The sequence below is a fragment of the Symphalangus syndactylus genome, chromosome 5 (assembly GCF_028878055.3).
Source record: "Symphalangus syndactylus isolate Jambi chromosome 5, NHGRI_mSymSyn1-v2.1_pri, whole genome shotgun sequence".
Lineage (NCBI taxonomy): Eukaryota > Metazoa > Chordata > Mammalia > Primates > Hylobatidae > Symphalangus > Symphalangus syndactylus.
The window spans coordinates 41,651,280-41,665,962 of NC_072427.2; the positions used below are offsets into that span (position 1 = coordinate 41,651,280).

At 43.2% G+C, this 14,683-nt stretch overlaps 1 protein-coding gene across 3 annotated transcripts in view; it reads right to left on the minus strand.

Moving 5' to 3' along the window:
• The window catches only part of ZNF609 (zinc finger protein 609), a 234,806-nt gene that overhangs the window by 186,531 nt on the left and 33,592 nt on the right, over positions 1 to 14,683 (minus strand). For all 3 annotated transcript variants that reach the window (XM_055278163.2, XM_055278165.2, XM_063638855.1), the window contains exon 2: positions 8,020 to 8,893. In XM_055278163.2, the coding sequence (XP_055134138.1) occupies positions 8,020 to 8,766 (747 nt within the window). In that variant the 5' untranslated portion in view covers positions 8,767 to 8,893. The remainder of the gene's footprint in view (positions 1 to 8,019; positions 8,894 to 14,683) is intronic.

The following is a 14,683-nucleotide window of genomic DNA, read 5'->3' on the forward strand; positions in this document are numbered from 1 at the left end:
CCTATGAACAGAAAATCTCAAAATGCTCCAAATTCCTCCTTAGTTCACCTTAGCTATCACAAACGTCTCTCTTTTATCACACTATCCTTCACCTCAAAAGAGCTACTGCACTTACCCAGGACTGACCCAAAGTCTACACTTTCTTAGGCAGCTTAAATATTGATTATGTCAATGTCATCTAGGATGAATGACTTTAGGGAATAGGATTTGTTAAAAATGTCTCCTTGATCAGCCAGGAAAGGTTCTTCTGTGGGTGCTCTGAACCATGACTAAACTGTACCGAGCGAAATATATATTAAAATATTAATATGGTCTGGCACCTCCCTGATGCTAATGGTTCCAGGCCCACCCCAATGGCACAACTGGAAAATTAAGTGAAGAGAAAAGCCATCTTCCCTCTGCTCTCTACTTTTAGATGGTCCTCCTCCACAGCTTTGCCATGCACAGACTCATTCTATACATATACACAGAGATAAAACATGCTCATACACACAAATAACTCTCTGCAGGAACTGAAAATCAAAGCCTAACCCCATGGTTTTTAAGTGAGCAAGTCCAATTTCCTTCTTTGTAGCTCTTGACACATGCTGGCTGGGAGCCGTCTGGATTTTTTCTGCCTTGTTCCTGCACCAGAAGGCTCTGCACTGCAGGTCAGGGGATGATAAGGAAATGAACAGTGTAATTTCCAAGGCCTCTGAACACAGCCCTGTCAGCAGCTCTGGAGGCGGGTTACTCAAGCATGGCTTGAAGAGTGAAAACCACAGAGAGAGGGCTCAGACAGCCAGCAGCGGCAGGATCTCAGCTGTGTATGTTACTGCCACCTCCAGCCTGAAAGACCAAGCCCTGCTGCCTCCCTGGATGAGCTCTGCTGGTAAAAGCTCTTATATCCAAATGGCAAAAATACAAGTTCACACTGGGGGAGGAAGATTAAGGGCTAAGACTTAGATTTTTTCCATGCAGTCTTGTGTAGAAACAAAAACACTTAGCGCTACTCCAGTATCTGTGAGATTGCATATGCCGGCAAAACTACAGTAACATCCATCCAACATACCCAACCCCATACCAGGCATATGGCCAGAAAAGAAGCTCGATTCATATGAAGTCTGAAATTCAACAGGCCACTTCAATATGCCCTAAGCTAACTTTTGGTCTTCCCCCCACCTCCAACTATAATTATCAGGGGCTTTAGAACACATCACCACCATGAAAATTTCCCAGCCTAGATTTGGAACTTCTTCAAACCATAGTGCTAAAAGTCTTAGCTAACATGTATATCTATTCATACTGGGATTCCTGTAAAGTGGAATGTTGTTGTATTTCAGTACATTATTGCCTAGGACAGACTAAGACCAATTTCCACTCAAACTGTATTTTTCTTTTTTCTAATATTTATTGAATGCTTCCTACGTGCCAGGCACTAAGTGTTTTATATGAATTAGCTAACTTAATCTAAAGACAAACTTTTTTTTTTTTTTTTCTTGAGACGGAGTTTCACTCTTGTTGCCCAGGCTGGAGTGCAATGGCACAATCTCGGCTCACTGCAACCTCTGCCTCCCGGGTTCAAGTGATTCTCTTGCCTCAGCCTCCTGAGTAGCTGGGACTACAGGCATGCACCACCACGCCCGGCTAATTTTGTATTTTTAGTAGAGACGGGGTTTCTCCATGTTGGTCAGGCTGGTCTTGAACTCCCGACCTCAGGTGATCCGCCCGCCTTGGCCTCCCAAAGTGCTGGGATTACAGGTGTAAGCCACCACACCCGGCCTAAAGACAAACTTAAAGGCCAGGTGTGGTGGCTCACGCCTGTAATCCCAGCACTTTGGGAGGCCAAGGCGGGTGGATCACTTGAGCCCAGGAGCTCAACAACAGCCTGGCCAAGACAATGAAACCCTGTCTCTACTAAAAATACAAAAATTAGCCAGGCATGGTGGTGCATGCCTGTAATCCCAGCTACTCTGGAGGCTAGGGCAGAGGTTGCAATGAGCAGAGATTGCACCACTGCACTCCAGCCTGGGCGGCAGAGTGAGACTCCCTCTCATAAATAAATACAAACTTATGTAGGTGCTATTTCTCTCATTTTGCAGATAAGAAAACTGAGGAAGAACAATTAAGAAACTTGGTCAAGATCACTCAGTAAATAAGTGCAAAGGTAGGAAACACAGTTTTTAAAAAATTTATTATTTTTTTGAGACGGACTCTCACTCTGTTGCCCAGGCTGGAGTGCACTAGTGCGATCACAGCTCACTACTGCAGCCTCAACCTCCCAGGCTCAAGCCAGGCGGCCTGGCTAGAGCTTCCGCTCTTAGCCACTAAATTATACATAAGAGTTGATGTGAAATTCAAGTTTAGAAGGCTGGTGTTTTAAATGAGAAGTGGCCCCCAATACTTATCTTGAAAGGAAAATTCACAAAGGTTCTCAAACTTTGATGTATATAGCAATTATCTGGAGAGACTTCTGGAAGTACAGATTTCTGGGCCCTTACCCCAAAAACTTATGTAGCATATCTAGGGTAGGGTCCAAGAATATGCATTTTTGATACTCTGGTGATGTACATGGTTTATGGGACACACTTTTAGGAACTCTGCTGTAGATGGTAAACTGTAAGCTCCTCAAAAAGCAGAGACCATCTCTGTTTTATTCACCACTGTATACCCAATACCAAGTAGAAAACCTAGTATCTAAAATGCATTCAATTAATGTACTGACTGAATGAAAAGTGATAACAATTATCCAACAGTGTATCTTCTCTACAAAATACTTAGTAATATCCACAATACATTTGAAGGTCTGCCTATTAGTGATGTGTCCAAGGAAGAAGCACTAGAACAGGGTTTTTTTCTTACCTGCAATTGCCAAGTAAAGAAAGAACTATTCCTCAATTATTACAATGAAAATTTGGCTGAATGAAATATTCCAGAACATACACACATATATCATAAGTAGTCAAGCTCAAAGTAGCAGTTTTAAAGTAACTTTCCTTCTTTATAAATAACAGGATAGGTTCAGTGCCAGCTGTAATGGTTATTCTTTGCAAACATCATTCATTACCTTACCTAAAATCCTAAACTCAAAGATCCTTTGTTTATTGAGTGTCTACAATGTTAAAGTCACTGTGAAAAACAACTGAAAGCAGTTTTGGAGTGAAAGCAATTTTGAAGTATGTAAGCATTTTCATGTAATGTTTCAAGGTAGTTTTTACATTGGAAAAATGGCCGGGTGTGGTGGCACACACTTGTAGTCCCAGCTACTTGCGAGGCCAAGGCAGAAGTGCATAAGTGAGGCCAAGGCAGAAGCGCATAAGTCCAGGATTTCAAGATCAGCATAGGCAACGTAGCGAGACCCTGCCTTAAAAATAAGCAAATAGGCTGGGTGTGGTGGCTCATGCCTGTAATCTCAGCACTTTGGGAGGCCAAAGCAGGTGGATCACTTGAAGTCAAGAATTTGAGACCAGCCTGGCCAACATGGTGAACCCCTATCCCTACTAAAAAAAAAAAAAAAAAAAAAAAAAAAAAAAAAAAAAAAAAAAACTAGCCGGGCATGGTGGTGTGCACTTGTAATCCCAGCTACTCGGGGAGCTAAGGCAGGAGAATCAATTGAATCAGAGGCAGAGGCTGCAATGAGCCGAGATTGTGCCATTGCACTCCAGCCTGGTGACAAAGTGAGTCTCCACTTCAAAAATAATAATACTAAGAAAATAACAAATAAAGTGGGAAAACTGAGAATCCTTCCTGACAGTTAAAGATTTGTTAAGAATCCTAGAGTAACAACATGCCATAAGAATTTGGTGTCTACAAATCTGGCTTTGCCAGTGACTACCTGTGAGATGCTGGGCAAGTCACAGGACCTCACTGGTCTTAGTTTCTTCTATAAAATGAGGAAATTGGACAAGATAATCTTTCTCTGGGACTGCTTTGAATTACAACACCTAGAAGGAAAACAGAGTTTCTGAATGAAAAAATAAATTAAGGCTTGTAGTTACAGAAAGCAACTCTGTCCCACATAAATATCAACTTCTTTTTAATGTTTTCCATGAAGGAAAATCTTGAGGGCATTTGGTTTCAGGAAGCAAAGCTGACTGCTCTGCCATCAATAGCTGAGAAATAACAGCTAGTGGAAGAAGGCGTTAAGAAAGCCTTGGATCAGAAGGAATAAAAGAGACCTGACCTTGGTTAGGCAATGAGGGACTGCAATACAAGAGAACTGAGCTAGAAGGCACAAATTAGGGCAGGAATACAAAACCAATAGCAAAGGGAGATGCTCTTAAGAACACAGGATATGATAGCATGCATGATCAGAAGTCGAAAGAGCAAAGAGCACACTTTATGGTTTTCTTTGTATCCTAAACTAATGGGGGAAGTGGTAAATATATGCGGCATTCTGAAAGCAGCAGAAGCTGACACTCAAACACGGGAAAAGCAAAGTGCAGTGTTCCTGCCTTGCAAGATCAAAAGCAGCAGCTAAAGACATGTGAGGGGGAGCTTCTGGTTGGAAACTTCTAGATCCTTTCTTTAACTACTAGAGCCTACTTGGCTATTTTATATGATTTGGGGGAAAAGGAGTCTCACCTTAAACTCTTGGTCATAAGTCCTGACAAAATCAGCACAGATAGATCGTTGCCATCTGTGGTTTGTAAATTCCTTTTTTCTTGCCTGTCAGAATGGCGACATAAGCACTAAGCTCAGGACACTCAGACAGGCGCCTGCCCTCCTCACTACCTCCCTTTCCATCCCTAACTTAACAACCCATCAATCAAACTAAAGGCAAGGGAACAGGCAAGAGCCGGAAGGCTCTGTCTTGTTTATTCCTCAACATTCCCTCCCCCATCTCTTCAGCTGGCAGGAAGTATGAGGCAGAAGTGTTCAATAACAATTCAGAGCAGCAGCAGTTGCTAAGAGCCATCTCTGGTCTCTCCTAGAACTCTGGGAAACAGCACAGAGTGAGCCCTGTCAGAGGAAGGTATGGTTGAGCGAAAGTGGGATCCCATGAAGGGAAATCTACGTCATCGTCTGATAATAAATTTCCTAGGCCATAGCCTGAGATATCTACCTTCACAAGAGAGAAGAACATGAGATAGATAATTTCTCTCTCTCTCTTTTTTTTTTGAGACAAGGTCTGGCTCTATTGCCTAGGCCGTCTCAGCTCAATGCAACCTCCGTCTCAGCTCAATGCAACCTCCACCTCGCAGGCTCAAGCTATCCTTCCACCTCAGCCTCCCCAGTAGCTGGGACTACGGGTGCACACCACCCATGCCCGGCTAATTTTTGTAGTTTTTGTAGAGACAGGGTTTCACCATGTTGCCTAGGCTGGTCTTAAACTCCTGAGCTTAAGCAATCTGCCCACCTAGGCCTCCCAAAGTGCTGGGATTACAGGCATGAGTCACCGGGCCCAGCCAGTAATTTCAATATTCAAATCTTCCTCATTGGCTAGTAGTCAACACTGCTACTCTGCACCACAGACTTCAGTCAAGAAACTTCCCAAATTTTATGAGTTCTTCCTCTTCATAACAGTTCCCAGTTTAGAGGATGCAATTACTAGATTATATCAAAACATCTGTTTTGCTATTTTGGTTCTGTTGGCTGTCCCTACATAGAAACGTCCCAAACCACAGGCAAGCCCATTTCTCAGAGAGAAAATTTTAAGGAAGTTTTCAAAGACTTTGCTTATAAATTATAGTACTAATCATCAAATACTCACTGAGCACCTATTATGCCCCAAACTGAGAGATTGTTGTTTCTCAAAAAGTGCTCCTCTGCATGGTTCCTAACTTTCTTTCCTTTAACTTGCCTCTTCTGCTCCTCCCAGTCCAGAAATGTTCTCTCCCTGCACAGCATGTTTTAATCTCCTAGCAACTTCCAAACATTTATTTAAATAATTATTTATTTCAACAGCCAAAGGTAATATGGAAAGGCACCCTCAGGACCAGACTGTCCAAAAGGGTTGAGGGAACAGGGGAAGGAATTGAGAAAGCAGGTTCTTGCTTATGGTTACATGAAACCGTATAGCAAATTCTCTGCTTCTAAAAGTAATTGCCAGCAATTTTCTCTATCTTTCAAAAACTGAAGCACAGTCTCTTTCCCTTTTCTTTCTCATTCTGCTGCCCCATTCTCACAGTCTCCCTGGGAGGCAAAGCTTATATGGCAAAGCAACATTATTAAGGGACAAAACTCCCTGGCACCAAGGTGTATTCTTAGCTGAATATACTGCATCTTTCAGCCCAATTATAATCTGAAGGGCAGCCACCCAATCAGTCCCTGCACCTCTGTGTGAGAAAATGGGTTCCATTTGCTTCTCTGTTAGAGACAATCATGGACATTTACACTTAAATCCAACATAAAGCTAAGCAATATTAATCCTTTCATCCACAGACTACCACTGGGCTTAGAAGGTTGCAACATGAGTCAAGTACTCTAAAATTTAGATAGGAGAATGAAGGTCATCCTCAGAAGTACTTTTTAGCACAGGAAGAATAATGATTATGAATATGGATATATGGCAAGAGTTTCTTGAAGCCAGATGTAGGGAACAGTCTAATGGGCCTGGAACAGAAGCAACAACTGCTAGTACTCCTAAGCCTCTTTAAAACAGTATTATCCATCTGTACCTGAGAGAAAATAGCAAATCACAGCCAGCACAGGATGAGCCAAGTTAGTAACCAGCTGGAACCTGACTCTGCTGAAGTGGACTACGGCATCTGCCACCTAAACACAGGCAGCCTCTCTGGCAGCTGCCACTGGTAAAAAGGAATGAGCCACTGTATTATTAGTGGAAGAAACTCACAGACCTGTTACTGGAGAAGCCCAGATGTTGCTAAGAGCTACAGATGTGCCAGAAGCAAAGACCAAAATACCGACAGCAAAGAAAGCATGAGCTACCACTGGAATACAGGCACTAAGAGGGCACCACCACCCAAACATACACATCCAGCCTTTATTTATTAACACTTACATATGGAAATAGGTATTCCCTGCTGCAGCTGATGTAATTACAGAGAAATCAATTTATACTGCATCTGCTGGGATCAGCTGAAAGCACAGGGTGAGCAGAGCACACAGCAGAAAATCAAGAGCCAATGAACAGCTCACCACAAGGCCACTGTTTTGCAGGAAATTATAAGCTGCTGAAGTTTAAAGCTGCCTGAGCTGACCCTAGACTCACACCTATTCTCCTCCAGCCCTGCAAGTTCCATTTCCTGAAGCATGAACTAAGATCATCTTCCCAGAGGAGGGACTCAGTTCTAACCCCTCCTGGGGCTGCAGGCCCTGTCCTTCCAAGTCAAGCAGAAGGCAAGGTATCATTACACTGTTTGGCAGCTATTAAACCACCAGGAGACTTTGATTCCTAATAGTTGTGAGAGATACCTGGCATGAAGCTACACCTTTAATGGCCAAACAATCTCTTCCTAGGCCAAACTGTCATAACCACAACAATAACTCATAAAATCTAAGTACCTCAAAGTACAGTGAGTACCTCTTGCCCCAAAAATGTGCCCCTTTGCTCTACCAAAGAGCAATAGAACACTTCGTAGATATGCCATGAAATTTAACCCTTTGTTCTACCAGAGACCCAACAGCACCATTTATCCCATCAAGAACCATACTCAATCTATATTATCACCAAAGGCGTATTGTTTATCAACTATTACGAGTCTGATGACAAAATGCCAGTCAAGCTGGGAACCAAATAAAGGTCTGATGCCAATCTCTACCAACAAGTGTCTGAGTTGGGGAAAGACAAGGTGGGAAGGTCTCAACTCAGACTACAGAAAGTTCATTCTACAAAGTAGCTGCCCCCAACAACAAATATCCTGTTCCAAAATGTCCAGGCCTGCTGTAAATGAGTCTGTAGGGGAATCCTCTAATTTGGAAGAAAACCACATTATCATTACCAGCTGTTCTGACCTTGTAATTGGTCATTACCCACACACTAATGAGCCTCCCACAGAGTACACATAGTATTTGGCAGTTAGTCCAGGGCAGTTCTGACTGGCAGTCAGTGGGCAGCCATATCTGGCCACCTCTTACCTTTTCAGACTTGACTTTCTTTAGCGGGCGACACTCATTCTCCCCTTCCTCTGGCTCCGGTTTAGTTCCCAAAGGATTGAGCGCTGCCCCGGGCTCAATAGCTATACTCCCAAGTGGCTCCACAGCTCCTGTATCCACCCCTGCACTTCCATCATACTGACCACCCCGTCCTCCCAAGGGAACTGGCTGGAGGACCCCAGGATCCTTTTCTGAACAAGTCCCCACTCCTTCGCTTCTCTCCTTCTTGCTCTTAGATGAGCTGTTCTCCTTCTCCTTTTTGGAACCGGCTACACTGCGGGATGCCTTAGCCGCCTTCTCTGAGCCCTTGGGAGCAATAGCAGCAACCAGGCCTCCAGCATTGGCACCATCTCCTGAGCGCCCCTGCACCTCTTTCTTGCTAGCTGCCCCCTCACTTGGAGTGAACAGGGAAGTCCCTGGAGTGGGTTTGCTAGTGTCTTTGCCACTCTTATTCCTTTTGGATTTTGATTTGCCTTCCTTCCCTTGAGGACCTGGCACTGGGGTCACAAACTTGATGTTGTCTGGTAGTGTGGCCACAGCATTGGGAGCCGGTATCCCCACCTCCTTTGAGCCTGACATTTCCAGTTTCTGCTGGTCCTTTTCCAGATCGGCGTCCAGGTCAATGATGAGATTCCCTACTCCAATGTCCCATTCATCCCCACTGTCGTATGTCTCAACCGGGTTTGCATCCACTCCTTTCCCTCCGGAGGCTCCACTGCTCAAGGACATCTTAGAGTCAACGTCCCACCTCAAGATTCAAGGCTCTTCCTTGCCCCCAGCTTTCCTATTTTCAGCTTCAGCTATGTTCTCAGACCTGCCACATTGGTCAGTACATGCCCAGTGGACAACATCATTGCTGGAAAAAGAAAATTTAAAAAGCTGTTAAAGGAAACAATACAGGCAAGAGACGCCTGAAATAAACTCCCACAAAAAAACAGACCCTTCCTATGGGGCTATCATATCACAACAGACATGACAAACAGGTTCAATTGTATTTCTAACCAAGTTACATTGGACCTAAGGAAAAATCAATTCCCACTCCCTCTCCCTAGGGGAAAGTACAGTATTTCCAATTGCCCAGAGATTCCGTGGTAAGTCTTAACTAGGAGTCCTCTAGAGTTAATTTCCCATTCCTAAGAGACCTATTTCTACTACCACTGTCAGCTGGCAATCCTTCCTCAATCAATACAGGTTCTGGCATATCACAGATGCAAGCTCTAGCACAACTTTACTTATACCCCCATTTCTCCTTGCTTTTTCTTACATTATCAGAGACTCAGAATATGATCTAGCAAAAGCTTTAAAAACCCTCTAACAGGGTCTATCTCTAGTACAAATAGTATAGATTCCTCCTGGTATTGGGAAGGAAAAGTCTTATGGTTAAGAATAAAAGAGAAAAACAAGCAGAACTGGGGAAAATGCAACTTCAGGACAGGGGGCTAAGACTTGAACTAGAGGAGACAGTCTCAGAGGGGACTCAACCAATCAGCTTAAGTTCAGAGAAGCTGAATCAGCCTTCTCAAACTCTAGGTTTCAAATTATTATCTCAATAGCAGGATTCAAAGTGGCATTTCCCACTTCCCACTAAAATAGGAAGACACACACAAAAAGAAAAATGTTTACTTTATGAAAAACTGGACACTACTAAAAATCCTAACACCAGGATGTAGGATAACTCTTCATTTTCTCATATAATACTGATGGCACTGTATTGACAAACACCAGGCGTCACACCACAGGAAACAGAGATTGGCTACAAAAGGGGGTGGTGGTGATGGGGTATTAAAAATGCAACTTATGGCCAGGTGCAGTGGTTCACATATGTAATCTCAGCACTTTGGGAGGCAGATGCAGGTGAATCACCTGAGGTCAGGAGTTCAAGATCGGCCTGGCCAATGTGGCTAAACCCCATCTCTACTAAAAATACAAAAATTAGCCAGATGTGGTGTCAGGCACCTGTAATCCCAGCTACTCGGGAGGCTGAGGCAGAAGAATCACTTGAACCTGGGAGGCAGAGGTTGCAGTGAGCTGAGATCGCGCCACTGCACTCCAGCCTGAGTGACGGAGTAAGACTCTGTCTCCACTATCGCCTGACTAACGAGACTTGAGGAGTGTGCCATCTAGAAAACCTGGCAGTCAACATATACCATCCAGTGTTATTTTATGATAAAGCCAAAGAGTTCTGTTCTTGCTTATTCCTCTGTCCACCATCTTTCTGTATCCATTAAATTTTTTTTTTTTTTTTTTTTTTTTTTTTTAGTCAGAGCCTTGTTCTGTTGCCCAGGCTCAAGTGCAGTGGCGTGATCTGGGCTCACTGCAACCTCTGCCTCCCGGGTTCAAGCAATTCTCCCATCTCAGCCTCCCGAGAAGTTGGGATTACAGGCGTGCACCATAATGACTGACTAACTTTTGTATTTTTAGTAGAGACGGGGTTTCACCATGTTGGCCAGGCTGGTCTCGACCTCCTGACCTCATGTGATCCACCTGCCTTGACCTCCCGAAGTGTTGGGATAACAGGTGTGAGCCACCGTGTCCAGCCAAAAAGTAATTTTTATAAGATAATTGAGTAGAAAGAACAAGCCAGTAGTGTCACAGTGAATTCCGCAAAGTGGATCTCTAACTTTGTAGAGATCTGTAAATGCCACAGATAGGACAGAGACAAGACAAATTGTACTTTTTTACCTATTCCCTCAGAGCAATGTCAAAGAACTAGGGTGTAGGGGCAAGAAAAGATGTCACAGTAGGAGAGCAAAGGAGAGGAGCCAGGTGAATGCCTGCTAGCAACTGGAATTTAAGAGGGAGAGGTGTGCACATTTATCTGCTGTTTAGCTGTAGATGTGGAAAGAAAATATATCCATTACCCAAGTGGAGATCTTAGTGTTAACAGCAACCAACCACTATTTATTAGTAAATGCCAAGTCTACATAAATCCTACTTTGTAAGAGATGAGCAAAAAGTGGGGGTGGAGGATATGATGTACAAACTATGAAAAAAAAGTTACTCATAAGGTAAAGGAAATATCTCTTACAAAATGATAACTTTAGGCCAGGCATGGTGGCTCACACCTGTAATCCCAGCATTTTGGGAGGCCAAGGCGGGAGAATCACTTGAGCCCAGGAGTTTGAGGCCAGTCTGGGCAACATGGCAAAACCCTGTCTCTATAAAAAATACAAAAATTAGCTGGGTGTGATGGTAATGCTTGTAGCCCCCACTACTCAGGGAGCTGAAAGGTGGGAGGATGGCTTGAGCCTGGGAGGTCGGGACTGCAGCGACCTGAGATTGTGCCACTTCATTCCAGCCTGGGTGACAGAGCGAGACGCTGTCTCAAAAAAAAAAAAAAAAAAAAAAAGAAATGATACTCTGAAAATGACCTAGGATTCTGAAGAAATCAGTAAGCTGTTTGGAATTCTCAACACTACACAAGAAGACTTGGCCTCCATGAAATAGCATAGTAGATACCTATTCGTTAGAAAATATTTTATTTATTGCCTTCGACGTGCCAGGCACTAAACTAGGTGCTGAAAATACAGCAGCAAGTAAGACAGTGAGTAAGGCAATGGAACATGGTACTGAAAATAATTTTTCTATTATGAGGGGCAGAGGGCATCTCTAGGAAAGGAGATGCCAACTGAATTTCCATGATAGAGAATTATTAAAGCACAGTTCTTCCCCAAATCATAATTTTTTAGTTCTCTAATCTTTGCAATTGTGGCTAGGCTTAGAGTGTAACCGACATTAATCTAAGGGTTACTGACTATCCTCAGTATGTAATTTAACCATTAAAACAACGCCACCTTGTTTTATCCTTAGAAAAACAATAAAACTTTCTTTAGTTTCAAAAGACCTTCCTCTAGAAAATAGAATGGCAATGGAAGAGAGACTCTGGAGTAAGGAAAGCATATAAAACAGAAAAATGTTAGTGTTCACTGAGAGCTTCTGACAGTTCTCAGTCTACTGTACTGCCTGCCCTGCTGCAGGATGCATGATAAACAAAGTATGCCAGTAAGGAAGAGAGCATTAAAAAGATAACAGAGGCCAGGCACAGTGGCTCACGCCTGTAATCCCAGCACTTTAGGAGGCTGAGGCAGGAGGATCACTTGAGGTCAGGAGTTCAAGACCAGCCTGGCCAACATGGTGAAACCTCATCTCTACTAATAATACAAAAATTAGCTGGGTGTGGTGGCATGTGCCTGTAATCCCACTTACTTGGGAGGCTGAGGCATGAGAATCACTTGAATATGGGAAGCAGAAGTTGCGGTGAGCCAAGGTCACGCCACTGCACTCCAGTCTGGGCGACAGAGTGAAATTGTGTCTCAAAAAAAAAAAAAAAAAGATAACAGGTTAAAATGAAAATGTGTAACTTAGTTGAAAGGACAAAAGGATATAACATTAAAAAAAAAGATGCAAGGAAACAAAAAATGCAGTATCAATTAAAATTCATAAAGAAAGCTGGGCACAGTGGCTCAGGCCTATAATCCCAGCACTTTTGGGCCTCCACCTTTCTCTACTAAAAAGAGAGTAGAGAAAGAGACCCTTTCTCTACTAAAAATATAAAAATACAAAAATTAACCGGGTGTGATAGTACATCCTATAGTCTCAGCTACTTGGGAGGCTGAGGCAGGAGAATTGTTTGAACCCGGGAGGCAGAGGTTGCAGTGAGCCAAGATCGTGCCACTACACTCTAGACTGGGCAACAGAGTGAGATGCCATCTCAAAAAATCAACCAGCAAACAAAAAAACTACCTGAAATACTAAAATCAGTTCAATGTAACATAAATTTAAATAATTCCTATAAATACAAATATCAACTGCACTTTGTAATCTGAAAACTCAATTCAGATATTAACAATTATCCCTGAATAACATGTGAGGCAAAACCAGTACTTTGATAGTGTACCTCAAAAAACCTTAACAATAAGGAAAGATGAACTGTCAGTTATAAAGCTGACATTTTTTCAAGTTCCTCTTGTTCCAATTCCATATGCCATGGCAAATTGTTTTGTTTTTTGGGATTTTTTTCTAGTAAGCAAGTAATACTGCCATTACACTTTTTAAAAATTGTACTTTTTCTGAAACGGTAGCTGGAGGCGAAAAGAACATCTGATGATCTATGCTCATTTCCAGATTCCACATCTTAAGTGTGATATTAATAAACTGAAAGGATGTACTACAGAGCACAGTATGGTACAAGACTGGGAAGCCATTTCTTAAGAGGAAAGGCCTTAGAAACTGGGATTCTTAGCCGGGCGCGGTGGCTCACGCCTGTAATCCCAGCACTTTGGGAGGCCGAGGCGGGTGGATCACGAGGTCAGGAGATCGAGACCATCCTGGCTGAAACGGTGAAACCCCGTCTCTACTGAAAATACAAAAAATTAGCCGGGCGTGGTGGCAGGCGCCTGTAATCCCAGCTACTCGGGAGGCTGAGGCAGGAGAATGGCGTGAACCCGGGAGGCGGAGGTTGCAGTGAGCCGAGATCACGCCACTGCACTCCAGCCTGGGTGACAGAGCGAGACTCCGTCTCAAAAAAAAAAGAAACTGGGATTCTTTAGTCTGGAAAGGAGAACACTGAAGACAGGCTGTTGGCTTCAAATATATGATGGTGCCAGGCAAGGTGGCTCATGCCTGTTCTCCCAGCACTTTGGGAGGCCTAGACGGGTGGATTACCTAAGGTCAGAGTTTAAGAACAGCCTGGCCAACATGATGAAACCCCGTCTCTACTAAAAATACAAAAAATTAGCCAGGCATGGTAGCAGGAGCCTGTAATCCCAGCTACTTGGGAGGCTGAGGTAGGATAATGGCTGGGAGGCAGTGAGCTGAGATTGCACCATTGCACTCCAGCCTGGATGACAGAGCAAGACTCTGTCTCAAAAAGAAAAAACAAAAACAAAAACATATATATATATGTATATGATGTCTGCAGTGTGGAAGAGAGAAAGTAACTCTGTGACTCTGAGGGTAGAAAGAGAGTCAGTGAGTAGAAGTTACAGAAAGACAGATATTTAACTCAGGAAAAAATTTAATATCCTGAAATTCCCAACAATGACCCACAATGTTTAATGTCTATTTTACTGAAAGTATTTAAGCAGAAAAAGCATATCACCTGTGAAGCAAATACATAAAAGATTCCCCTGTGTGTGGTATGGTTAGTCTAGACATGCCTAAGGCCTTTTTCAAATTTATAATTCTATTAATATACCCATCAAAAAGTGCTTTCCCTACTAGAAAACTACCCAAAATTTCTGAATGACCAGGATGCAAAGAAAACATATCCCAAGGACTGATCTTTGGTGGTCCTGATGTTCTTTTAGAAAGTCCCAATATTCCTATTTTTGAGAGTGAAGAGTTTTCATAAGTACTACTTTTCAACCAGGTGACTTTTCAGAAATCTAGGTTTCCAAACCCAGCAGGCTTCCTAGTAACTTTGGTGGTACATTTCCAAAGATACACTGTAAAATTGCCAAGGATTCTTCAATCAGCCTGGCTGCAGCAGCCAAACCACTTCCCATCTGCTCCCTACAGCATCCCTGGCTTTATGCAGCTAATAATCAACTCTTTGACAGGTCATTGCAGAGATGTTTAACCCCAAGAGGTAGGGTAACCAACATGCTAGTGGGAAACGAAAAGCACTGTCCTCTTGGTTTCATGG